General features: G+C 40.1%; 1 protein-coding gene across 1 annotated transcript in view; it reads right to left on the bottom strand.

Annotated features, from left to right (window-relative positions):
* Positions 1-25,659, bottom strand: part of KCNN2 (potassium calcium-activated channel subfamily N member 2) — a 111,154-nt gene that overhangs the window by 959 nt on the left and 84,536 nt on the right. Inside the window, exons 6-8 of the mRNA XM_084832092.1 lie at positions 9,146-9,256; positions 7,989-8,116; positions 1,947-2,016 (exon numbers count right to left, since the gene is read on the bottom strand). Coding sequence (XP_084688218.1) covers positions 1,947-2,016; positions 7,989-8,116; positions 9,146-9,256 — 309 coding nt within the window. The remainder of the gene's footprint in view (positions 1-1,946; positions 2,017-7,988; positions 8,117-9,145; positions 9,257-25,659) is intronic.

Raw genomic sequence — 25,659 nt, 5'->3', positions numbered from 1 at the left:
TGAAACAGATGCTGTTAGATCCACTGTGCTGTCATTGTTCCTCAACATAGACAGTAAAGAAAGTTTAATCTTTCTAAGGCCTCTGCCCACATCTCCTAGTGCTAAACATGTTTTCTGCTGTGTGTACATCTGTTGCTGAGCTGCTGCCTGTGGCAGCTCCCTCAGACATGTACTGTACATCAGAAGACATACTGCTGAAAACGTGCTTGTTCCAAGTGCACATTAATTTTTAAGTGCCCGTGTAGAACATTTTAGGTGCATATTTTACAACTTTAATATGTGAAGTGGTCTTGAGACCCATGTATATCAAGCTCCATTACATTTTGAAAGTTTTAATGGGGACAAAGGAAGCAGCATTCACAGGCCACTTACAAAATATAGTCCCATTAATTTCAGCAATCTGTGCAAAGACTGAATGAACCAGAAATCCACAGTAAAAAATGGGGCTGAGGTGGTTTGTGTGTGTGTACCTCTGAAGTGCAGTGCCTTAAAAGTGAAAATAAGCTATGTATAAGCATACCACTATTCATTTGCCTTATGGGGATTCAAGACCCAGTGCAACATGGGAGGTTTATGTTTGTGCATTCACACTCAGGGGAGAAACTAAAAAGGATACCTCAGAAAACAAAGGCGATAGGACATTCATTCAGATTAAATATTCTACTAGGGGAAGGCCTTACTCAGTACTAGAGTACATGCTCTGCAGAAAGCCCCACATTCATTCTCCAGCATCTCCATATAAAAAGGCCACGGCCACAGGAAAGACATCTGCCTGAGACCATGAAGAGATTCTGTCAGTGAGAGTAAACATACCTGGCTAGATTGACAAATAGTCTGACCAGCAATAAGGCAGCTTCCTATGATTCCACTAGCTAATAGTATTATGACAGAAACCTGCCATCAAACAATGGCCTCATTACTTATATGCAGTGGAGGCTGGTGGTTCCAATGTCAGTGGGGCAGTGAATCCGCTTTGGATTTCAGTCAGAACCAGTCAGAGTTCTAAAGGAGCTATCCAAGGTACACACTGACATTGGAGCCACCAGTCTCCACTGCTTATATGCAAAATGGAGTCATCACTCCACTGCCACCCTTCCTCTGCCTCTTGGACTTTTGTGGCAGTTCAACATCTTGATACAATGGCCCCAGTTCATACGACCATGGCAGGGGAAATAAGCCCTATAGCAGCCTATGGGGTCTGGGTGGCTTGTTAACCACAGCATCAAGCCACCCTCACCAGGTTCACATGACATGATAAGCTGTGCTGGTGAGGCTAGTTATGCAAAAGAAAAAGAAAGAAAGAAAGAAAGAAAGAAAGAAAGAAAGAAAGAAAGAAAGAAAGAACCCAGCTACCATTGTTTATTTTCCCACAATGATCATGCGAACTGGGGCCATTGTATGACTGGGTTCGCATAGCACACTGCAGCCCATTGTGGAGTGCCTGTGGGCACTATTCAGAATATTCAGTCCCTGACCATGAGTTATCATGTAGTGCGAACCTGGCTGGCAGGGTTCACACCTTGCCAGCTTACAAGATTATGCCTACATAATTAGATATAGGTATACAGGGTTGTTTAATTTTCACATAACTCCTGCTGGCCAGGTTCACATGACCTAACAAGCCAAAGTCCAAGGTTCAATATTCAGAATGGCACTCACAGGTGCCTCACAACAAGCTGTGGTGTGTTATGTGAACCCAGTCATTGTGTTTTCTCTCTAAGAAGTTAGAATGTTCATGAACATTCCTCAACATCACTTAACAGACATTTAACAGGGCTCACATACATGCAAGAAACAGGATATATTTAGTCTATGAATGCTAGAAATTTATTTGTAGTTCCTTTAGTTCTTTTTGTATAATGAATCTCCTTTTACCTTGAACCTTAGAGATTAGATGAATACAAAGAAAAAACACACTGATGTCTATTGATAAATGTTGTACTAACCTTTGCCAAGTCCACCAAAGTGTTTGCCTGGTCATTCAGTTTTCTTTGTTCCATTTTAACACTTCTTAATCTAAAAGATGAAAATCCAAGTCAGATAACTTTTTTTGCCAGCTCATAAAACTCAGATATGGCATGCATCTAAACAGATAACCGCATGGACAATGTCTTGAATACTTCGTGTACAGTTATAACTGGTTATGTGTCTGGTACAATGAAAAGCATGCTTCCTTAACACCGCAAAAAAGAAAGAGAGAGCAAGAAAATGTGATGTCTCCGAGACTACTAATTGCCATGGTTAACGCTGAATTCAAAGTGGGAGGTAAGGATTTATTCATAGTGTATGAAAGAAAGCCAAAACATTCCTTAAAGCTCCAGTATCCTGGCAAGTAGGCATAGGAAGTAATGAACAATTTAATCTCCTTAGTATTGCCTTAGTAAATAAGCCTCTTCCTTATGCCTACATGATTAGATACAGGTATAAGCCCTCTTCAGTTTGAAATGGATTTGGTTAGGAGGTGTTTGAACCTGATGAAAATACAGTGATAAGTGAGTTCCTTCTTAATTTTTAAAAGCTTTTATCTGACCAGCAGCTAAATAAATAGCATCCTTGTTAATATATTAGTTTTACTGTCCTTAACTTTGCTGACTTGGAATATCATTAATTTTTAAAATGTGAATTCACGTAACAGTCTTCTTAATTAGTTTTGTTGACCTGTTTATCTGTTACTGATAAAACTAGAATACTATGAACTATGATATATGCTGCTATGCATACTACAAAAGAGAGTCCTGGGTATATTCCTCCCTTGAGGCCTAAGTAATTCCGTTCATGTTAATTAGCCGAGCATGGTAAGAGAAGAAAAACAAGATGTATTATTTTGCATTGTAATATGAAAATTGGTGCTTGTTTAAAAGTCCGGCTATCCTTTTTTCTCAGGATTCAAAACGTATAGGAACAGAAAAGTTCTAAATCACTAATATCCATAATTGTGAATGGACTAAACAGATATAAGAGTTTCCCCATTTATGTTTTTCAGTGCATAAAATAATCCAATCCAGAATTCCATTCTCACACCAATGTGCACACACAGGTTTTCCTATTCGTTTTAATGGAGCAGGCACTTCTACATGTGTGCCCTACTGTACACATAAAACTATTCTCTCCACTAAAGTAAATGTGGATGTCCTGCAGGTAAGGAGACTGTCTGTATGTTGGAAATCAATTCCCCCAAGAAATTACCGGGGGATTGTCTCCTTTATGCTGACCATCTAACATGATAAGGCTACAAAGGCAATGCTGAAGTTTGTGTATATAAACCAGCAGGTTCCCCCCACCTCCACAATCCATGACTGATGATTGTGTGAGGAAATTATTCAGTTCAAAACACATCACTGTTTTGTGCTCCATGTATTCACACATGAAAATGTATACCTCATTATAGAAGTCCAAACTGTTCTAGGTTTGGGCAGAGATGTCATATTGTTCCTCTTTCCAGGCCATTGTCCCAACACTCATTCATTATTGGTGTCCTTTTATTTACTTATTTTAATGTGATTATCCTGAATTAGTGCCATTGCACCCATGCACTCATTCACCATAGATACCTAATGAATTTCTTCTAATAGTTTCTTTTAGCAGAAGCTAAACCTGGCTACTTCACAACCTCAGAACTTAACTGATTCATGTTTCCATCTAAAGGCCACCCTTTCAGCACCGTGCATTCAGTTTATTGGGGTGAATGAGGATGAATGAACATATGGCTGCAGTCACACAAATTCAGCTTTACTACTGGGAAGAGGGACCCAAGCTCACAGGAAGAGCTTATGTACAGGAACACATAAAGTTTATGAGAGACTGTAAAGGTTGACACTAAAATGGAATAAAACAAGAGTGCCGGTTTATATACACCTTTAGATGCGTAGATCTTTAGTTGTGTAGATTTGTCTGTTCAAACAGTTAGAAGTATATTATAACTACATCATTAGTTATTTTTGGTAGAAAAAAAGCCAGTTAGTGACATTTTGGGTACAGCTTTCCTTCCTTCTTTCCTTCCTTCCTCATATGAACTTTTGGAGAAATGTGATAAAAATAATATTTTTTCTGCTGATTATTTACCTCTCTTGCAAATGTATGTTGATAAAGGGATATTTGTATTCTTCAGAGTATGAATATCACCCCTGGATGTGACTTTGGAGAGGCAAACATTTTATAAACTAATCATTTCTTAGCTGCAACAGTCAGATTAAAAATGAGACTAGCCAGATCTTTCTCTGTAAATTAAGAAATATTGATACTCTGATTCCTTCCTTCTGAACTTCACTTATCACAGAAGAAATTCATGACTTTGGATTGCAGTTCCACAGTAGCAACCAGACTATTGAAATTCACAAATAAAGTATCAATTTGTTGCATGCAGACAGTGGTAAATTCTGCAAATTTTAAAGGAACAGCTCACACAACTTACTTCCGAGCTCTATTTTCATTGTTGAAATAAAAAGACAAAACAAAAGAAAAGAAACTGTAAAATAGACTAAAACAAATCAACACATGGGATGGTCTTTAGTGAGCACAACGGGCTCCATTATGTAGCTTGTAGTTCACACATTTTCCCCATAATGCTCTGTGGGTTAATGGATAACAAAGGCTGAGCCCAGGTCAGATGCAGAATAATGTGGTAGTATCTCTACATTCTTGGTTTCTGCTTCTTCTTTACCACATTTGAAAATAAGCGGAGTCTTCTCATACTCCTTGGTGCAAACATACAGAGTGATACCAGTGGTACCTAAACATGTTAACTTTCCATTCCAACTTGCCATTCACACATGAGAAGAACTGATAGCCATGAAATATTAATACAATTATCAAATGTTAAAACTAAGGCATCAAGCAATTTGTATGTATAAGTTTGATCTCCCCCTCCCAACCTTCTTAATTTGAGTCTTAGAAAAGAGATTACAGAAGTTAAAAGAAAATATATGGAAATGTGAATGAAGAACATATTGCTATGAATTAAAAAGGAGAAATACACCGGGCTCAGGTATAAATGGCAAATCAAACAATTTAAGATTCTGAAAACTAATATCCAGCAGGATATGACTGGAAGTGGGCTATTTTGCTAGAACACAATGTTTAACTTAATCCTATCCATTTGACTTGGAAGCCAACTGATGCAGACAAACAAAAACTCAGCAGTTAAACAGAATCCTGACTGCATAACAAGGAAAGATGACCACAATGGGAATGGCTTTATTGAGTTCTTATTCAATAATATCCAGTAAAGAGCACCCCTGTGCATCACTTTTGAGATCAATTGTATAAAGTTGTAGTATGTCTTCTGAGCATAAACCTCTATCACATAAGTGGGGAGATTCAAATATATTTTTAAACATTAAAAATACTCCTAGCAAAGAATGTCTAGAAGTAAGGTTAAAAAACAAACCTCAAGTTAACTCATATATTCTATTAAAATAAGAACACATGGGAGTCAATTGCGTCCATGTTCTATGCTTATCAGAAACCATTTTGGTGTCTATTGCTGGGGTATTCCACTGTGACATGAAAGGAAATAATAATCCATGAAGACTGGTCATGTGCTAGCTAGGTTCACAGCCCAACCCTAAGCATGTTCACTGAGAAGTAAGTCCCACTGAATTCAGTAGGACTTAATTCCTTGCAAGCATGTATGACCATGTGAATACTGTAATTTGTGAACAGAGCTCACATTTTGCAATTCACATTACCAAGATCCCACTCTCCAAAATGTACAAAAGAATGCAACAAAGTAAATGAATGTAAAGTATGTACTCCGTATTATAGCACTGCAATTTTTGTGGGAACATCTTTTCATATATATATATATATATATATATATATATATATATATATTTTCTGTCACTCTCTTTTCTTTAGTCAGCAAGATTTACCCTCAGGTCTTTGCTAAACTGAATTATTACAATGGCTGTTGTATTTTCCTATATTGCCATTAATGCATTAAACCTCTTCAGATCACTCTTCTGAAGCAGAAAATGAAATAATATTCTAGCTATTTAGTATGTTTAAATGAATAGCAAAAGAAGAGACGCATGAGTCATTTGTGAAACTACTCCCCACTTCTGGTGTCACTACACACACCTTGTGGAGACACACATCCATGAGTCTTAGATAGGTCCTTCCCAGATCTCTATGCAGGGACTATTCAGATGCCCTACTTCCCATGTTACACCAGGTGTGGCAAAAGAAGAAAGCGGAAAAGAAATACACATGGGCCGCATTCAGACATAACGCTAAACCATAGTGTTAAGCATCCCAAGAACAAGGCACAGCAAACCTTTGGCCCTTGTGCTCCTGCTCCTGTGGCCACTAGGATGAGTTTGGAAGCTTTCGCTTCCATTTTAGGTTAACCACAACTTGTCATGACATCCAAGTCCAGAGACATTGTCATTAATCTTACCTATAGTGTGTTGAAAGAAGTCAACTCCAGACAAAGTTTATGAAGCTGGCTTGTTTCAACAAACCACAAGTTTGTTAAAACTAAACACAGTTTAGCTTCAGACTTTAGCTTCTGATCTCCTCCTTGTGACTGTGCCAGATGGAAGTGGGGAACATGGAAACTGGTGCAACGGCTTGCTGTGGCTCATTCTCATGATACTAAACTATGGTTTATATCCAAATGCAGCTATCGTTTTTTACAACTTTTTTGAACTGGCTCTTGGTTTTCTCCTTATCCATCACTGTTATAGTTCTGGGTCTGTCAAGCTGTATTTACTTTATTGATCTAAGATTCTCACCTGGAGACTGATTAAAAAGAAAATACACTGATTGTATTTATACACCCTCACAAATTCTGGGACTGAGATACAGGGCCCTGAGATCACAACCCCATTTGTGGGCCTCTTTCCCCATAAGCCCTACCCTATGTCTCTACTAGGACTCTTCTGCTTTTATCTATTCCAAAGTTCTATGGAATAGAAGGAGGAGGGAAACTGAGAGGAGAAACGTCTAGCAGTTCCTACCTGCTGCCAGTTTCCTGTGGTCCAAACTGCAGTGCTTTCCCCCTTCCCTGACAAACCAGTCGTTCGCCACTCCCCAAAAGCAGACATGAAATTGAAATATTATGTGGAATCCACACTGCTCCCACTACATTTGCATAGATCCTGTGGTTCCCAAAGATTAGGAATTAATTCCACCTCAAAAGATTTGGCCTAGTATTGAACTTTCTGAGATGCCAAAGTGGAGCCAACTATTCTCCTATTATCTTTTCACCAAGTATAACCCCTTATTGGAGCAATAATATTCATTTTTAAATGAGCCAATAATTTTGATATGAAACTATTGCAGTATTCATCCTGACTAAACCTGGCACATGGGTAGAATCTTTGATTTTAAAAATTAAAATATTTGGAAAGTTGTATTTAACTGATTTGTCTCATAATAACACAGGGATTATTGACTAATGGTGAGCATAATTAAACATTCCCTGGTCAGCCGTAAAAACTGCTGCAAAATCACAACAGGATGTTATTGATATTCATATCTGTGCCATATAATGTAGCAGCATAATTCTGATTCCAAATAATCACATGGATGAAGTGCATTTTCTTTAAGATATAGCAAAGATAATCCATATTGAAGAGTTAAATTCTGAGTAAAAAGGATGGATAATACTTGAACGACAGGGAGCAGTGAAACATGTCCACTTATTTCCATGTGCTTTCCCACTCCCCTGGCCTTGGATAGCCATGGAAACACTCATGGAGTGTGTGAAATATGTTTGGTTTTAAGAACTGTAGGCATAATTTGTATGCAAATTCATCTGCATGTTCACCTGCACATACTGTACTATCCTTTGCTTTCAATGGTATGTGCACTGAGATGCACAGTGTTTTCCACCTGAGATAAAGGAAACAGAATTACAGGGAAGGTGGATTTGGGGCAGTTGTCTGCACCAGCAGAACTACAACAACTACACTGGAAACCAAATCTGCCTGGTTACCACAACATCTCTAACCAGGACAAAACAGACAAACCAAAATGGTACTTACTGGTGAATAGCTTGCAAGAATTTGCGTTGGTGTTTCCTTACTTTCGCATGGTCTATCTTTTTTACCAGCTTTGTATTTTTATAAATTAACCATGTTTCCCTGAGTACATTGGCAGCTGCATTTTTCACCTGTTTAACAAAAGAAAACACCAGGATGACTAAAACAGCATTATACATCCCTTTTGACTTTTCCCTAGCCCATCCTGTCTCTCATAAATATTTACAGGAATGACTGTTTCTGAGTACAGTCAGACAGCTATGTAGAGTGAATGAAATGATAGCACAACTATCTTTATTTTCCGACTCTGCTTGGCACTGTCCTTAGCAAATACCCATGCCCTACACCTTGGGAACTCTTGAGTTTTTATACAGCTATGGCTGTGCTGCAGTAGCTCTGATGAATATGCTGCCCCTTCCCCCACATGAATTTCCCCTTTCTCTTTTGTTGTCATGGAGCATTTTCTCTCCATAGAAAAGATGATGATGAAAATTTCTTGGAAATTTGGATCATAACCTGTATGTATCTGTAAAGAAAAGTAACTGTGTGTGATTGGAAGTTTTACTGGAATGCCAAATAGACAAGCATTTATGGCTTTTCACAAGCTCCCTGAAAGGTTATTTCACCTTATCTGCACACAGACAGAGCATTTCTGCCAGAACTTGCTAAGACTGGATGTCTGTCATGACATTTTTTGGTAGGAATGTAGTTGTGTTCAATAGTCAGGCCCAGCTGGCATGTCTCAATATGTGCATTTCAGTCTAAATAATTTCCCAACCAGTTTATTTATTTGTTACATTTATATCTCACTTTTCTTCCATGATGGAGTCAAGGCATAGTACATGGTATTTTCAAGACAATCTCTCAACCAGGCACTGATCAGACCCAAATCTGCTTAGATTCACCAAGATTGCTCCATCATGGGCCTTCAGACCATGTTCTGACACCTAGAAGTGTACTTCCAATATGCTACTCCATAACAGAATCTTCAAATCTACCATGACTGGACAAAATACTTAAAGTTGACATGAACTGACAAAGCTTAGCAACTCAATAAAGGATCTTCCAAGATCAATCCCTAGATCAGATAGGAAAACTGAATATAAGATTCCCCACTTTTTTTTTTTTACACAATACAAAGCTTATCAAGTATAACTTACTCTTTTAGTTAGCTGGGTATCCATCATGAAATTATGCACATGTTTTTCAGCTTTGGTAAGTTCTAATTTCCTTGCTACCACAGCTACCACCAGCGCAGTGCAACCAGCACCCTGGAAATAGCAATGAAACAAAACCCAGAGTTACAATATCTTATTCAAGAATGGGTATACAATTGAGAAAATAGGGGGGGAAACACCAGTTTAGTTACCAGCCCAGACAATGTTACACCATAACTGCACATTTGTTGGCCACAGTTACATAAATAGATATTTATCAATGGCTCCAGATCCAGCATTAATACGTCTTACTCAAGGTTTTCTAATAGCACCGTCCATCCTTCCCAGCCCATCCATAGTTCTCCACCCTCCACAACATTTCTCACAGGCAGCACTGGAGCAGATCTTCTTCTTGCTCCAATGGTTCTGCGGGTCATTTGTGCCTCTTGCCTTTTCTCCCCCAGCCACAATGAGAAGGAATGTGGCAGTACAGAGCGGAAAGCATTGCTAATAGTTTGTTAAGCAGCTGGGGACTAGGTCTCAATAGGCATGGGCCTTTGTAAACTGGAAAAGGTAAAGGCTGAAGATTACAGATATCCAGTTGAAGGCAAAGGAAGCTGGGATTTTACAGGCCTATTAGAAGAAGGGTAACATAAGAGCTGGGATTCTGGGAGAAGAAGCCAATATAAGCAGTGGGTTTTGGACATTTGGCATATACATTCGCAGTACAACCCTATGCATGAGATGTGCTCCCAGAGAAGTGTGTGTAGGATTTCAGGCTAGATCCTGCAAAGCGGCACACAAGTTTGAAATATTTGAGAACCTCTGCTAGCATACATATATCTAGTGATATATAAAGTCACTGAGAAATAGTCATCAATTCCTTATTAGACATTAGCAGTTTTCAGTTTTCTCTGCTAGGCATAAAAACATATTATGGACATCAGAACAAGTTGCATTATTAATATCAATATTACAACAGCGTTTAACATTTACTGTAGAGCAATAATGAACCTAATTGAGCCGATTCATAATACTTGATCGCTGTGTCTGTTAAGAGAGAAAGTACAATTATATTAGGAACAAATGCAATAAAATGCAATTATAATGTTTAAACTTTATCTTTAGACTTTAATAAAAGTCTTTCCTTATATCTAATTAAGCCATGAAAGGTGAAATACTGTGCAATCTGCTCTGTGCAATACCCACAAGGGGAAAAGGCTGACATTCTATTAATAATAGTTTACAGGGATTATAAACATTAAATTTTGATTGAAATTAATATTTCATTTTTTATTGTAATACATTGCAGCCATACACATACTTCTAGAGATGGATACCTGACATGCTTTTCACAAGACTTTTGTGAACTTTTGTTCTGTCAAGTAAATGTAATACATTTATGTAATTTATAATAACAATAAGTGAGTGATTTAGCCTAGAAGTTAAACAATTTTAGGGCCAATTGATTTCAGTTGGAGAGTTAAGCTTAATTTTCTCCAACTGTAATTAATGGGAGTTCATTGGGGGACCCTCCAGAGCAGATCTCGTAGGTGCGTGCAGGGCTCCAGAGGGAGGGGACCAAGGGGAAGTCCATTCACACAATGTTGGATTTAATCCTACAGAATGTCATGTTATTACGGAAAGCATTTTGAAACATAGATCCAATGCAAAAGAGATGCTAGATTCTTGTAACTAATTACGTTTAGTAATTGCAAATGGATATCAATGCATGTCTAGGCAATGCTGGTTATCTGCAGTAGGTACATAACATATAATAGGAAAAATGCATTGGGGTGATGGGACTTGTAGTCCACATTTGGAGGACATCAGGTTAAGGGAGGGTACTCCATTTCCTACATAATGCCTCTCCTCATGAAACAAATATGTTGGCTACACAAAAAACCACACACACAATTCATCAGGTTCTGTGTCAGAGCTGAAATGGTGTTCTAACATCTAAGGTACAGTTATTTCACATCCTCCTATCCACCCAATGTCAGGAAGATGCAAGATAGTGAAATCATCATAATAAATACCTCAACAGTGCAATCCTATGCACATCTACTGGGAAGCAAGTCCCATGGAATTCAATAGGACTCATTCTCAGGTAAGTGTGTATAGTCTAGCAGCAAAAGTTTTCCTACAGGAACAAAGCTCGAGGTCTTAGATTATCCTCTTCCAGTGCTTTTTATTAGCTCATCAACTATCAGTTGAGGATCCTTGAAATCAAGCTATCTGTCTTTAACATTTCTGTTCATCTTATCATTTATGCCATGAACCTAAAGCTAATACAGTTTTACAGACCTGACCGAAAAATGCTTCCTGAGAACCTAACAGGCATTTCATCTAGTTTCCATCATGCCAGGAAAAATTACAAAAAGGGGCCAACATTCCAGATCTTTCTTCTCTATAGGCATTTCATCTAGTTTCCATTTCATCTAGTTTCTCTCTTCTCTACAGGCATTTCATCTAGTTTCCTGAGAACCTAACAGGCATTTCATCTAGTTTCCATCATGCCAGAAAAATTACAAAAAGGGGCCAACGTTCCAGATCTCTCTTCTCTATAACTTTAATGGTCTTATATCTATTAGTCCGCCTTATAGAAAGAAATCATCCAATGCTTTCAGCTTCCTTTTAAAGTAAAGCATACTCCTTTTAGCATTTTAAGTATGGGATGGCCATTGGTGCATGCTGTACTCTGAATCAGTGATTCATATAATGGCAATAGAATTGTAATAAAGTCCTTCTCCCATGCTCTGAGGGAGAAACTTTCACAGGACCAGAGACAGAGGGGAAACAAGGGATACACGATTGACAAAAGAGTCATCTTTGAATGGCAGAGTTGTCTCCAGAGCCACCAAGGCTGGCAGTGAACTAGAGAACAATGAATTGCACCACAATTTCCTCCTAGATTGCTTGGCACGAACAGACGGAGTCCCACACCAAAAGAAAAATAAAAGAGAGAGAGAGAGAGAGAGAGGGAACTAAAGCCCAAGGGTGTGTCAGAATATGCCTCTCCAGGCTTTCTATGTGACATTGCCAAATGGGTCTTATTGGGACTTTCGGCATTTTCCTAGGAGGTCTGCTCAGTTTAGCTGTGCTAGAGGTAGCCTAGACTTGAGTTGGGAGACTCAATGGCTGAACAAGAGTAGCAATAATAGCAAGAATTAAGAGGAACATAGACTGCTTACACACAAACAAGGAGGCCATTATTCCTATCAAGAATCTGATGTTTAGCTTCTGAAAGTGGAAGAACTGCAGTTGAGCTGGCCTACTGGCCCATTGTGATACCCCGTTTTCAGAGCCTGACTGGGGCCCTGTGCTTGCTAACGGGCATGGAAGAAGAATTGGAAGATGTCCAGAGCACAGTCAAGCTAGAAGCCTTCAGTCAGAAGGCTGTCCTTGAACAAAGGGATCCCCAGCACCTGCAGCCGCACAAATTTCAGCCTTTGGGCCAAGGACATATCCATCCCACCACCAGCCAGCCACACTGGGAGCTACCTACTTTTCATCCAGGGTCCGAATCCATTGAGTGGATTAAGTAAGGCCACTTCCTGTCTGAACTATGGGCTCCTTCACACCGGTCTTTTATCCTGAGATTGAGATTGCCCCTTCACGGAAGTTTGCGGGCTCTTTACATGACGCAGTGACCGTGCTATGACCCTCCTGCACTAAATGCCCTTTGTTCCATTTTTAAATAGATTGCAGATAATGAGCTATCAAATTACCCCGTTGTGTTCTGCTTCAGTTTCCTCTGCCAAAAGCATTAAAGCAGGAAGAAGAGGAGCGAGATCAATGAAAGATAATGGAGGTCTCAGATATGGGGAGAAGAGGGGGAAGAGGAGGGAAGAAAGGGAGCATGTGTAAAGGGAGTCAGTTGTGATCCTGCATTTAAAATGGAAGCAGAAAGCCCCGTTTTAAATGCAGGATTTTAGGCTGGTGTAGAGATGCCCTATGTGTCATGTTAGCTTATAAATTGGTTTGGGGAACAAGGGCACCAGGATGAAGGCCTGTCTCATTTTAAAAGATTGCCACAAATAGATGGCTGCACTTTTACTCCTTTGTGCCTTCTACCCAAACTATCTTGCTCTCTTTCCTATCATTACAATATCCAGTCTTCCTGCCATATTCTCCTGCTTTCCTTTTCTAGGCTACCCTCACATCCATTATAAGGAGTCGGAACAGTGCTGATGCTGGATTAGAGCCAGGGCATGTATAAATCCTTTCTTTTTACCTGGAAAGGCTTAAAAGAATAAAACTGTGACTCATGATAAATGTAGGTTTATTTTTAAAAAAACCTGTCAAGCCTTCATACATGTACGGAAGAGCTCCAAAACACCCCAATTCTTTTTGAGCTCTACTGCTCCTCCCTGCTACACAGTCTGTATGGTGTACTTTCCAGAAGCTCAACCACCTCCAACAGATGATTATATGCTATAGCTGGCACTTCAGTTACTAATTAACCTTTGGAGAAAGAAAGCCTTTGTTAAAATGTCACTAAGCTTGCAATGAATAGAGGAAACATCTTGAGATGTCTAGGCAAAGACCAAATATTAGGAACCCTTGAAAAAAAATTACAATGTAAACAGCAAGTTACACTCTTTGGTTAAGATTTAGCTTAAGATTTCCATTTGTCCATGTGCCACAGAGTCAGACAGGCACATGCTTTGATCCAGCTGCAAAGGGTACAGCGGGTTGGACCCAAAGAACTGTGAATAGAAGGAAAATAACTGCTAGTGCTATTCGCAAACATGTGCACAAAACCTTGTGGAAGAGCTCAGAGAGGGCTATAATACTTAGGCTCAATAGTAGTTTTCATGCTGCTGTTGTGCAAGAGGTTCTGATATATAGTTAACGTGGAAGTTTTGATATACAGTTCAAGTGAAAGAACATCTTTGGATTTAATTTCACTTTCCTCATGCAATGAAAATAGTGTGAGGTATAAAACAACCTTCTGTGCCTTCTGTATATGAAACAGAACCATCGGATTAAACTCAGAATTTGGATTCAGAGTTCTGGTGAAATTTATGTTAGGCATGGAACAGTTCTGACAGCTTGACATTCATTAAATCATATTTGCCCCTTGAAAATCTAATGGAACAAAATGTTGAGACTTTCTATAAAAAAGAGTGCAGCAGTTAACCACTTTGTTTTATTTATTCGGTCAGTCGCTTCCGACTCTTCGTGACTTCATGGACCAGCCCACGCCAGAGCTTCCTGTCGGCCGTCGCCACCCCCAGCTCCCCCAAGGTCGAGTCCATCACCTCCAGAATATCATCCATCCATCTGGCCCTTGGTCGGCCCCTCTTCCTTTGGCCTTCCACTTTCCCTAGCATCAGCATCTTCTCCAGGGTATCCTGTCTTCTCATGATGTGGCCAAAGTACTTCAGTTTTGCCTTTAATATCATTCCCTCAAGTGAGCAGTCTGGCTTTATTTCCTGGAGTATGGACTAGTTTGATCTTCTTGCAGTCCAAGGCACTCTCAGAATTTTCCTCCAGCACCACAGTTCAAAAGCATCTATCTTCCTTCGCTCAGCCTCCCTTATGGTCTAGCTCTCGCAGACATAGGTTACTACGGGGAATACCATTGCTTTCACTATGTGGACCTTTGTTGTCAGTGTGATGTCTCTACTCTTCACTATTTTATCAAGATTTGTCATTGCTGTCCTCCCAAGAAGTAAACATCTTCTGATTTCCTGGCTGCAGTCAGTGTCTGCAGTAATCTTTGCGCCTAGAAAGGCAAAGTCTGTCACTGCCTCCACGTTTTCTCCCTCTATTTGCCAGTTCTCAATCAAGCTGGTTGCCATAATCTTGGTTTTTTTGAGGTTGAACTGCAACTCAGCTTTTGCACTTTCTTCTTTCACCTTCGTCATAAGGTTCCTCAGCTCCTGCTCGCTTTCAGCCATCAAAGTGGTATCATCTGCATATCGGAGATTGTTAATGTTTCTTCCAGCGATTTTAACTCCAGCCTTGGCTTCATCAAGCCCAGCACGTTGCATGATGTGTTCTGCGTACAGGTTGAATAGGTAAGGTGAGAGTATACAACCCTGCCATACTCCTTTCCCAATCTTAAACCAGTCCGTTGTTCCATGGTTTGTTCTTACTTCTTACCGTTGCTACTTGGTCGTTATACAGATTCCTCAGGAGGCAGACAAGATGACTTGGTATCCCCATACCACCAAGAACTTGCCACAATTTGTGATGATCCACACAGTCAAAGGCTTTAGAATAGTCAATAAAACAGAAATAGATGTTTTTCTGAAACTCCCTGGCTTTCTCCATTACCTAGCGGATATTGGCAATTTGGTATCTAGTTCCTCTGCCTTTTCTAAACCCAGCTTGTACATCTGGCAATTCTCATTCCATGAATTGCTGGAGTCTACCTTGCAAGATCTTGAGCATTACCTTATTGGCATGTGAAATAAGTGCCACTGTTCAATAGTTTGAACATTCTTTGGTGCTTCCCTTTTTTGGTATGGGGATATAAGTTGATTTTTTCCAATCTGTTGGCCATTCTTGTGTTTTCCAAATTTGCTGGCATATGGCATGCATCACCTTGACAGCATCATCATCTTGCAAGATTTTAAACAGTTCAGCTGGGATACCGTCATCTCCTGCTGCCTTGTTATTAGCAATGCTTCTTAAGGCCCATTCAACCTCACTCTTCAGGATGTCTGGCTCTAGCTCACTGACCACACCATCAAATCTATCCCCGATATTATTATCTTTCCTATACAGATCTTCCTTGCCACCTTTTCTTGCTCTTCTGCTTCTGTTAGGTCCTTGCCATCTTTATTTTTGATCATACTAATTTTTGCCTGGAATTTACCTCCGATGTTTCTAATTTTCTGGAAGAGGTCTCTTGTCCTTCCTATTCTATTATCTTCTTCCGCTTCCATGCATTGCTTGTTTAAAAATAATTCCTTTTCTCTTCTGGCTAACCTCTGGAATTTTGCATTTAATTGGGCATATCTCCCCCTATCACTGTTGCCTTTTGCTTTCCTTCTTTCTTGGGCTTCTGAGACACTTCTTTCCAGTGTCTCAGCAGACAGCCATCTTGCCTTCTCGGTTTTCTTTTTCTTTGGAACGTTTTTTGTTGCTGCCTCCTGAACAATGTTGGGAACTTCTGTCCATAGTTCTTCCGGGACCCTATCTACTAAATCTAGTCCCTTAAATCTATTCTTCACCTCCACTGCATATTCATGAGGAATATTCATGAGCTCATATCTAACTGATCTGTGGGTCTTCCCTATTCTCTTTAGTCTAAATTGTGCAATAAGAAGTTCGTGATCTGAACTAGAATCAGCTCCAGCTCTTGTTTTTACCAACTGCACAGATGTCCGCCACCTTTGGCTACAAAGGATGTAGTCAATCTGATTTCAGGGTTGACCGTCTGGTGAAGTCCATGCATAAAGTTGTCTCTTAGGTTGTTGGAAGAGTGTTTGTTATGCACAGTGAGTTGTCTTGGCAAAATTCTATCAGCCTATGTCCTGCTTCATTTTGTTCTCCCAGACCATGCTTGCCTGTAATTCCAGGTGTCGTTTGACTACCCTCCTTAGCATTCCAGTCTCCTGTAATGAAAATAACATCTTTTTTTTGCTATACTATCCAGTAGGTGCTGCAGATCCTCATAGAACTGATCTACTTCTGCTTCTTCAGCATCTGTGGTTGGGCTGTATATTTGGATCACTGTGATGTTAAATGGCTTACCCTGAATTCGAACTGAGATCATTCTGTCATTTTTTGGATTGTATCCAAGCAACTGCTTTAGCCACTTTATTATTAATTATGAAGGCTACTCCATTTCTTCTGTGGTGTTCTTGCCCACAGTAGTAGATCTGGTGGTCATTTGATGTGAAGTGGCCCATTCCAGTCCATTTCAGTTCACTGACACCCAGAATGTCCATATTTAATCTTGATATCTCCCCAATAACCATATCCAATTTGCCCTGGCTCATAGATCTTACATTCCAGGTTCCTATAGTGTGTTGATCTTTAAAACATCAGATTTGTCGTTTACCACCAGCACCATCGACTGCTAGCCGTCCTTTCAGCTTTGAGCTAGCTACATCATCACATCTGGGGCTAGTTGAACTTATCCTCTGTTCCTCCCCAGTAGCATTTTGACCATCTTCTGACCTGGGAGTCCCATCTTCCGATGGTATACTGACTAATCTCTGGTTGTACTGATCCATTTAGTTTTCACGGCAAGAATACTGGGGTGGGTTGCCGTTTCCTTCCCCAGGGATCCTATTTAGTCTAACCTCTCTACCATGATCTTCCTGTCTTGGGTGTTCCTTCACGGTTTAGCTCATGACGTCATTGAGGTGCTCAAGCTCCAGCACCACAACAAGGTAACAATCTCCTTTGCTGGAAAGTTAACCACTGCATAAATTCAAATTCAATAGACTCAGCAAGTTTGGATTGAGAGAAGATTGTTTGATTCTTGCTTTTGGCAGGATGCATGAACCAATACATTATTACACAACTGATAACTGTGATTTCATAGCTTGCAGGTACCATCTATACAGAGTTCTATATGCCATTACTCATTTATAAAACCTGTGTATGCAATTCAGTTACCATCTTGATAATGAGTATCTAGTCAAACTTCTATTGCTTAAGGCCAAAAGTCTTGCAAAAATTAAAACACTCAGCTATGATATAACAAATCACATTTGCAATACAATTACTAGAAGGCTACAGCCATAAAACACAGTAAATAAAAAACCAGATTCAGATGATCCAAATGAGCAGTAAAACAAAGATTGAGAGAAAACAATAAAATAAGTAATAAAATCATCATTAAATCAGAGCATCACCATACAAATTTAAAACAATCTGTGATAACACTTTTGCATGGATTGTTGCAGCAGTGAGTGCAATAAGGAACACTCTATAAATCACAAAAGAGTAGATCTTTTCGGGGATAGTTTTCAAATGTAGTCCAAATAAAATAGTATATCGAAACTTATATTGAGGTTCAATGGGAACAAAAATAAAATGTAATGTGGGAGATCTTCTATCTCAGCAGTTTCAGAGTCATCTATGCTGGACAAGAGGGGTGCAATGGTATCAACCATCAAGAGAATGAATAATATAAATATGAAATAATGCACTGTACAAATGTAATGACATATGGGATACCTTTCTGGAGTACTTTGATTGCAACAGTATTGCCCTCAGTATTCTCAAGTCAACCCAGATCTTTTTGGAAGGTCTTGATTAATCTATGAATTTTGTATGATTTTTAGTTTTATGAAGATCTGTCTTCTGGCCTTGTTTTGATTTGTGTTTTGATTTTGTTTGGTTTAACATATTTTTTACTTGAAAAAAATACAATGAAATAATACCCTCAAACAGCAACTGCTGTGATGTGGTACTCTACCTGACTCATTGTCCAACGGACAGTCTGAAAAATGTCACCTCCATTCCATCCTTCTAGTCTTTTGTTTCCCTTTTACCTTCTTCTGTTCTTTCCCTTATTCTAATTATCTGAATGAAAACAGAAGGCTGGATTTTCAGCAACTTTGCAGTGGCCCAAGAACACAACACTATGGACATCACTTAATTTTTTTAAGCCTCTTTTCTTCATGATAGTTCTGTAATCCCCCCTCCCACACAAAGGATGATATATCTGTTTTTCAAACATCCATTATTATTTATATTATTATTTGTTGTTATTGTTACAGATTTTTAAAGATAAATTAACAAAAAAGGTGTGTTTGTGTTGCAAATGTGAGTTGCTTTCCCTTTGAGACTGAACAAAATATCCACCCAGATAGCAAAATGAGAGACCAGACAGGCTTAAAAGGAAGGTGGATACCAGACATTACCTAGAAAGGCATAAAGAAATAAAGGTTAACATAACATAACTCTATAGACATCTATAGAGGTTTTGAGTTCAGCTGAATCAGAGGTGGATTGTTATCTTTTCCCCATAAATGCCCTGCTATACTTGCCCGTGCCTGAGAGAAGGTAGCTGCCCCATTTCTCGCTCATTTTCCTCAGGATCCAGTGAGGGAGAAAGTAGGCCCCCTTTTCAGGCATTGTTGGGAAATTTAGCTCTCACCAGAAAATGCACAACAGTCCTCCTGCTGCTGTGTATAAAATGAAAAGCCTGTAGGACTTTAAGCCAACATTCCATCCATTCTGGTATCCCTAGCAGGAGGGCCCACTGAACAGGCCAGTTTATAAAAAGAAATGAGAGTTGTGAATGAAGGAGAAAGAGTTTCTAAAGAAGCAATTACTGAAATAATGGGAGAAAAATCCATCCCTGAGATGGATTTTAGAACAAGTAATATGGAACTACACACACGCGTGTGCACACACACACATATAATATAGAACTTTTGAAATATGGCATTAATATGTTTTAAAGTAGAAATAAAGAAAGGGAGTTTTCATGCTGCTCAGCTTGGGTCAAGTACAACTCAGTGTAGGAGATGAATTATACAAACCTCCTAACTTTCCTCCTTGGAACAGAGGCTAAAGCCAGAACAGGATGAGCTCTTCCATCATTTTTGCTTTGAAATCTGATCTTTCCACTCTGTTTTTGTTCACTTTCTGTTTCACCTTCTTTGATGTTCCTAATGCAACCAGCATGCACAGTCAGTTTAAGACTGTTCCTCAATAATACATTGATCCTCTGATTAATTTGACCCGCAGGAGCGAAGTATTGTAGTAGGAAAAATTATCACAGAAGAAACTTAGAAAATTATTCTGCAAGATGCCTAAAGATCAGCCAGTCCAGGTTTGTGGAATTTGTCATAGGCAACACTTGCAACAGTCAAATAATATAGCAAACACCTCTGTCTACCTCCAAAGTCCTTACAGCTAAAAGATGACAGGTGACCATCATATTCCAGATGTGTTGCAAGTTGCTCACAATTATGTAACAAGAGGGAAAACCATAGCTTTAAACACAAGACAGCATATGCTGTAAAAGGAACTCCTTGAAAGGTAAATATATCTATTTTTTAAAGTAACTATTATCTATCTAAATGGAGAGAGAGAGGGAACATAAAGAAACTGCAGTACTTGTTTCATACAAATGAAATGAAACGTTCAAATCTTAAATTGTACACAAAAGGCAAAAGCTTTTCAGCCTACAGAAAAATATAACTGCCGGTTCTATATCTATCTATCTATCTATCTATCTATCTATCTATCTATCTATCTAGTTGCTTGGGCCTTGCTGACTTGTTAATTTATTGCTAGGGATGTCACAACTGTAAAGGTGCTTCCACAATAGCTAGAAATTCGAAATGTGACTTGCAACACACATATATAGTCCAACATAACCCACTTTTTCTTTCTCTCTTTTGAAACTCAGGGTATGAAGTCTGTGTCATGATGGCAATTGTCAGCACAGCAACCCAGGAACAAAGTAATGCATAGATGGGGCAGAATAATCTTGGATAGTGGGGATCCCCACCCCACTTCACATGTTTCAAGCAGCCTCAGACACCGTAGGAGTGAGTGGGACTCGCAGTGGCAGTTTGGAATGTAGGCCTGAAAACGTGGTTTCACATTTAGGAATCATCAAATTGGGGGAGGAACATTTCCCGAGCAAGCAACATGGCATGCATTAAAACAAGCTATAAACACGCGTGCACACAGTGCTATAGGCTCCATCATTTGATAGCTAGGAAATTGGCTCCTAACAGTGGCAACAAATGAATGAAATCTCTCTATTTTGTGTTGCTTTGTATTTCTGGCTAGCATGATAAAATTTTCCTGAACTTTTGAATCACTACAACTTAGCAGTGTTTTGTTTAAGACTTCATGCAAACATTTGAATGACGATTGACTATTTCTGCCTATGTTCTTTTTAGACTTCTTTTCTAAAGTTATTTCAATCAGGCTTCAGGACTGGTTTTGGAATGGAAACTGCTTTGGTTGCCCTGTGGGATGACCTTTGGGGGCAGAGGGACAGGGAGGGGGAATCCACACCTTGCATGTAAGTGCAACAAAGGCAGCAGAAGATCACTTTCAAGACAATCAGATTATAACGTCCTAATTCACACCCACTCAGTTTCCAGGTTCTCATACTTCTTGAAAAGTGTTACCTCGCCCCAGGGGAATCTTTAATGCGGTAAAAGAGGGCCAAGGAAGAGCAACAGACTGGCCAGGCTCTATCTCCAGAAATAACTAGGGATGCTGGAGAAATCCAAAACGGACTCTAATAAATCTGGATTAGTCTGTGATTTCCTCAGCTTTTAAAATGTTATTTACGGAAGCAGTGACTTCCTTATGAATTTAATATGGGTGCGTGTGCGTGCAGTATGCTTACGTAACAAAGTGAGCAGTATGGGTGTTCTTTTTTTCAAATTTAAATCCTACCCTGCTGTAACGTTTTCTGTGTTGGTGAACTTCCTGGAATTCCATAAAAGAACTCCAGTTCCTCTCATGGGTATTTAGAGAGTTTCCTGAGAGGTTGCCTGTAGGGAAAGGTTGCCTGCAGGGAGGGAGAGTGCCCACTGATTCTTGCCTTCAGTCTTATACACACTTACCTGAGAGTAACTGTCATTTAAATCAGTAGGACTTACTTTTGAGTAGACATGCAGAGACTTGCGCTGTAAATTAGTTAGCCATCCCCATTGCTTCTCTGAGATCCCACAGAACACAGCAATGTTACTTCTGAGTAAAGACATTGGCTGTAAGGCTATCTTTTTATTTTTGGGTACGGGCACAGGGAGGTCTTGTCTTTCTCAACAAACCTTGTGCTTTACTGCTCTGGTCCTCAAAGCGTTTAGAATCCAGTCTCAGTTGTAATTGCAACAGGATGCCAACATTAAACTAGGGAGGTTGGCTGAACTGACTTGTGGATCGCGAAATGTGTGGCTTCATGAATACACCGGACCTATTTACATTCCTGGGACTAAGGGCCGTGGAATTCACCAGGGCTTGCTTCTGAGTGGGCTTGCACAGCAGTGCATTGTACGTCTGCTTGGAGTAGCTGTCTTAAGATCCCGTATCCCCTTCGATGCATTTTCCTGGAACCTCCCCCTCCCCTTGACTTCAGTGTAGTTTCTATCTATGAGGGGAGGACTGTCATCCTTAACCCTTGACTGCTTCTTCTCCCTTTTGCTCACCAGTTTGATGGGAGGGGGGCTATTTAAAGTGCCTTTCCCCCCTCCCTGAATGCATTCAACATGCAGAGCTTGGCAGGGTCATTTTTTAAAGTTTTTTTTATAAAGGAATTGCTCTAGATAAGGCACTCACGCTTGGCTGGGAAAGGCATTCTCCCTTGCCTCCAAATCGGAAAGAAACCTTAAAGGCAATTTGCTTTCATTGAGATTTCCCTCCCTCCTTGAAAAGATGCAGGCGCAGGCAAACCCGACCCCAGGGATTTGCCAATGGAAGGGTGAACGTGAAAACCCGGACAGGTTGAAATACAATCCTAATACCCCTATGGAGGACAGAAGGAAGGGATTTAACAATATCCCTAGTGGGAGAGCCGTAGACAGCAGTCGCTCACGCATTGACAGCTGTGATTGGCCAGTGGGGAAATACAAACTCTCCCATACAAGGACATGGATATGAGTAATCCACGCCAATATATGGCCACCAAAGCAGGAAGGTGGAACACATGACTGGGAATCCGGGATTATGTTAAACTTTGTTTGGGTGATGAAACCAGTTAAAAATCCGCTGATAATACCGGCACCAAACCGACACAGAGGAAGCGTCATGTGAACCAAGGGCAGTGGAAACTCTTTGGAAACTGAGTAAAGCATAAGTGTAGATAGGCTCGGAGAGTGTGACACTGTTGATTCTCCTAGACCTCTCAGTGGTTTTCAATACCATCAACCATGGTATCCTTCTGAATAAGTTGTCTGGGTCCAGAGTTGGAGGCACTATGCTGCAGTGGTTCCACTCCTACTTGGATGGCTGATTCCAGAAGGTGGTGCTGAGGGATTATTGCTCTGTGCCTTGGTAACTATGCCATGGGGTTCCACAGGGCTCTGTTTTATCCCCCATGCTGTTTAACATCTACATGAAACCGCTGGGGGAGGTTATCCGGAGGTGTGGGCTAAGGTGCCATGAATATGCGGATGACACCCAGCTCTACCTTTCTTTCTCATCAAACCCAGGTGAGGCAGTGGCTGTTCTGAATCAGTGCCTGGGCACGGTAATGGACTGGATGAGGGCCAATAAACGAGAATCAACCTAGACAAAATGGAGGTACTGTTAGTGAGTGGTTCATCTGCCTGCCTTGGTGATATTCAACCTCTGCTGGAGGGGAGTTGTACTCCCCCAAAAGGAACAGGTTCATAGTTTCGGGGTGCTCTTAGACCCAGAACTGTCACTTGAGACACAGGTGGACTCAGTGGCACAGAGTACCTTTTTTCAGCTTAGGCTGATATACCAACTACGCCCTTATCTGGACAGAGATAGCCTAGTTACAGTTATCCATGCTCTGATAACATCGAGTCTGGATTACTGCAATGCGATGTATGTGGGGCTGCCTTTGAAACCAGTCCAGAAACTTCAGCTGGTACAAAACAGGGCAGTGAGATTGTTAATGGGGACTGGCCAACAAGATCACATTACACCAGTACTTTTTCAGCTGCCCTAGCTGCCAGTCCATGTCTGGACCCAATTCAAAGCTCTGGTATTAACATTCAAAGCCCTAAACAGCTTGGGGCCAGGTTATCTGTAGGATCGCCTCTTCTCATATGTACCTGGTCAGATCCTAAGATCATCTTCAGGGGTCCTTCTCCAGGAGCCCCTGCCAAAGAAAGTGGGGCAGGTGGCTACCAGGAATAGGGTCTTTTCTGCTGTGGCACCCTGGCTGTGAAATGAGCTCCCTAGAGACGTTTGCCTGGTGCCTATGTTGTACTCCTTTTGGCGCCAGGTGAAGACTTTTTATTTTCCCAGCATTTTAGTAGTCTAGACTTTTAGCTCTACTGTTTTAAATCTGTATTTTAAATCTACATTGCTGCTAGGTTTTATTCTGGTTGTACTTTTATAATGTAGTTTTAAGCTTTCATATTTTATATTGTTATATGTTGTACCTTGTGGTTTTAATTTTTGTGAACCGCCCAGAGAACTTCAGCTATTGGGCAGTATAGACATTAAATAAAGAAATAAATAAGGCAGAGAAAATATTGTACTTCTGTTTATGTTTTACTAGTATCTCCTAAATTCTCTTTTTTATTTTCAATTATTCAAGATGTTCTTACATCAGTGATTCTCATTTGACCTTTCCCAAACTTTTCTAAGAGAAATGTATAATTTAATCTTTTCTTAGCAAGGATAATTACATTGTTGATACCAAAATAATTTACTTAGCCCTAAGCTTTAATCATTCCCCCCTTTAAAAGTTGGCAGCCATTCAGCATTTTCTTCAATCTTCAAAAAAGCATGAAGATCCATAAAAAGATCCTAATGCCTCCACAACAGAGAACTCAATCTATCATGGAGTCTCTTTATATAGCAATTCCAGCCTATGCAGCTGTGGAAAAAAACCCATCTATTATATGGCAATCCCAGCCATTATCAGCCCATTACAAGCCATGTGTCTATAGTCCAAGGGCATGAGTCAGATTTAACCTGGATCAGCTTTTTCACATTTTTCAGCCACTTTCAATAATGAACCAAAGATGGATCCAGACAGAATCTTGCACGGTCTGTTAGTATGCATATGCCTGATCACAGGCCAGTTTTTTCCTGTGGCTGTCATAGGTGAGATGTTCAAAAGAAGAGACCCTAACTATGAGCTGTAGCAAGATAAATAATGTGGACATTTAGTGGATTGTCAGTTCTGCCCAGGAGAGACAATTTTGTCTCAAGCTAGCTATATTAAATTCCTGTATGAACATAAGAATTATCATGTTGAATCTGCCTCCAGCTCTGGACTGCAGACTGTCCCAGCAAAACTCACAAGCAAGAAAAAAGCAATGGAGGCATCTAGTATCCAATGGCGTCGCTTACCTCCACCAGTTCCGCTACGCTCAAGAGACCCACCATTTGTGCAACGGGGCTTTTGCACTTCGAAAAATAACCTCAGAAACTAGCAGAAATGCTCATTTCCAGATCAGGACAGGTCAGCAGAGATCCTTTGTGCAAGCTCATCTGACCTGCCTCGTTTCCACTCATTTATAACTGCAAAAGTTCTGTTGCACAAGCACACAGGCACAATAGGATACTACCCACTGGGGTACTAGCCATCTCTGCATATGGATGTCCTGTTCCTAGTTATCATGGCATTTAAGCTTTTAATAGACCAGTTCTTTATGAAATGTGTTAAATTCACTTTAAAACCACATATATTAGAGGCCATTACAAAATCATGTGGCCAAAGACTAATTTTGCATGGCAAGAAGAATTACTTAAAGTTGTCCATCTCCCCTAAAGTATCCATGTCCTTTTAACACAGGAGTGGGCAACTTGGGGTGTGTGTGTCCAGGGGCCACTTTCAACCCACTGGATCCTCTCACTGCACTGCCAAATTTGGAATGGGGGGGGGGAGTGGTTTGTTGCTGAATTTCACAAGCTCAATGTGT

This window comes from Heloderma suspectum, chromosome 2, assembly GCF_057233095.1.
Source record: "Heloderma suspectum isolate Gila_16-S chromosome 2, 16-S_ref, whole genome shotgun sequence".
In the NCBI taxonomy this organism is placed as follows: domain Eukaryota; kingdom Metazoa; phylum Chordata; class Lepidosauria; order Squamata; family Helodermatidae; genus Heloderma; species Heloderma suspectum.
Note: the sequence above shows the minus strand (reverse complement) of the source record. Positions and strands in the feature narration are given on the sequence as shown.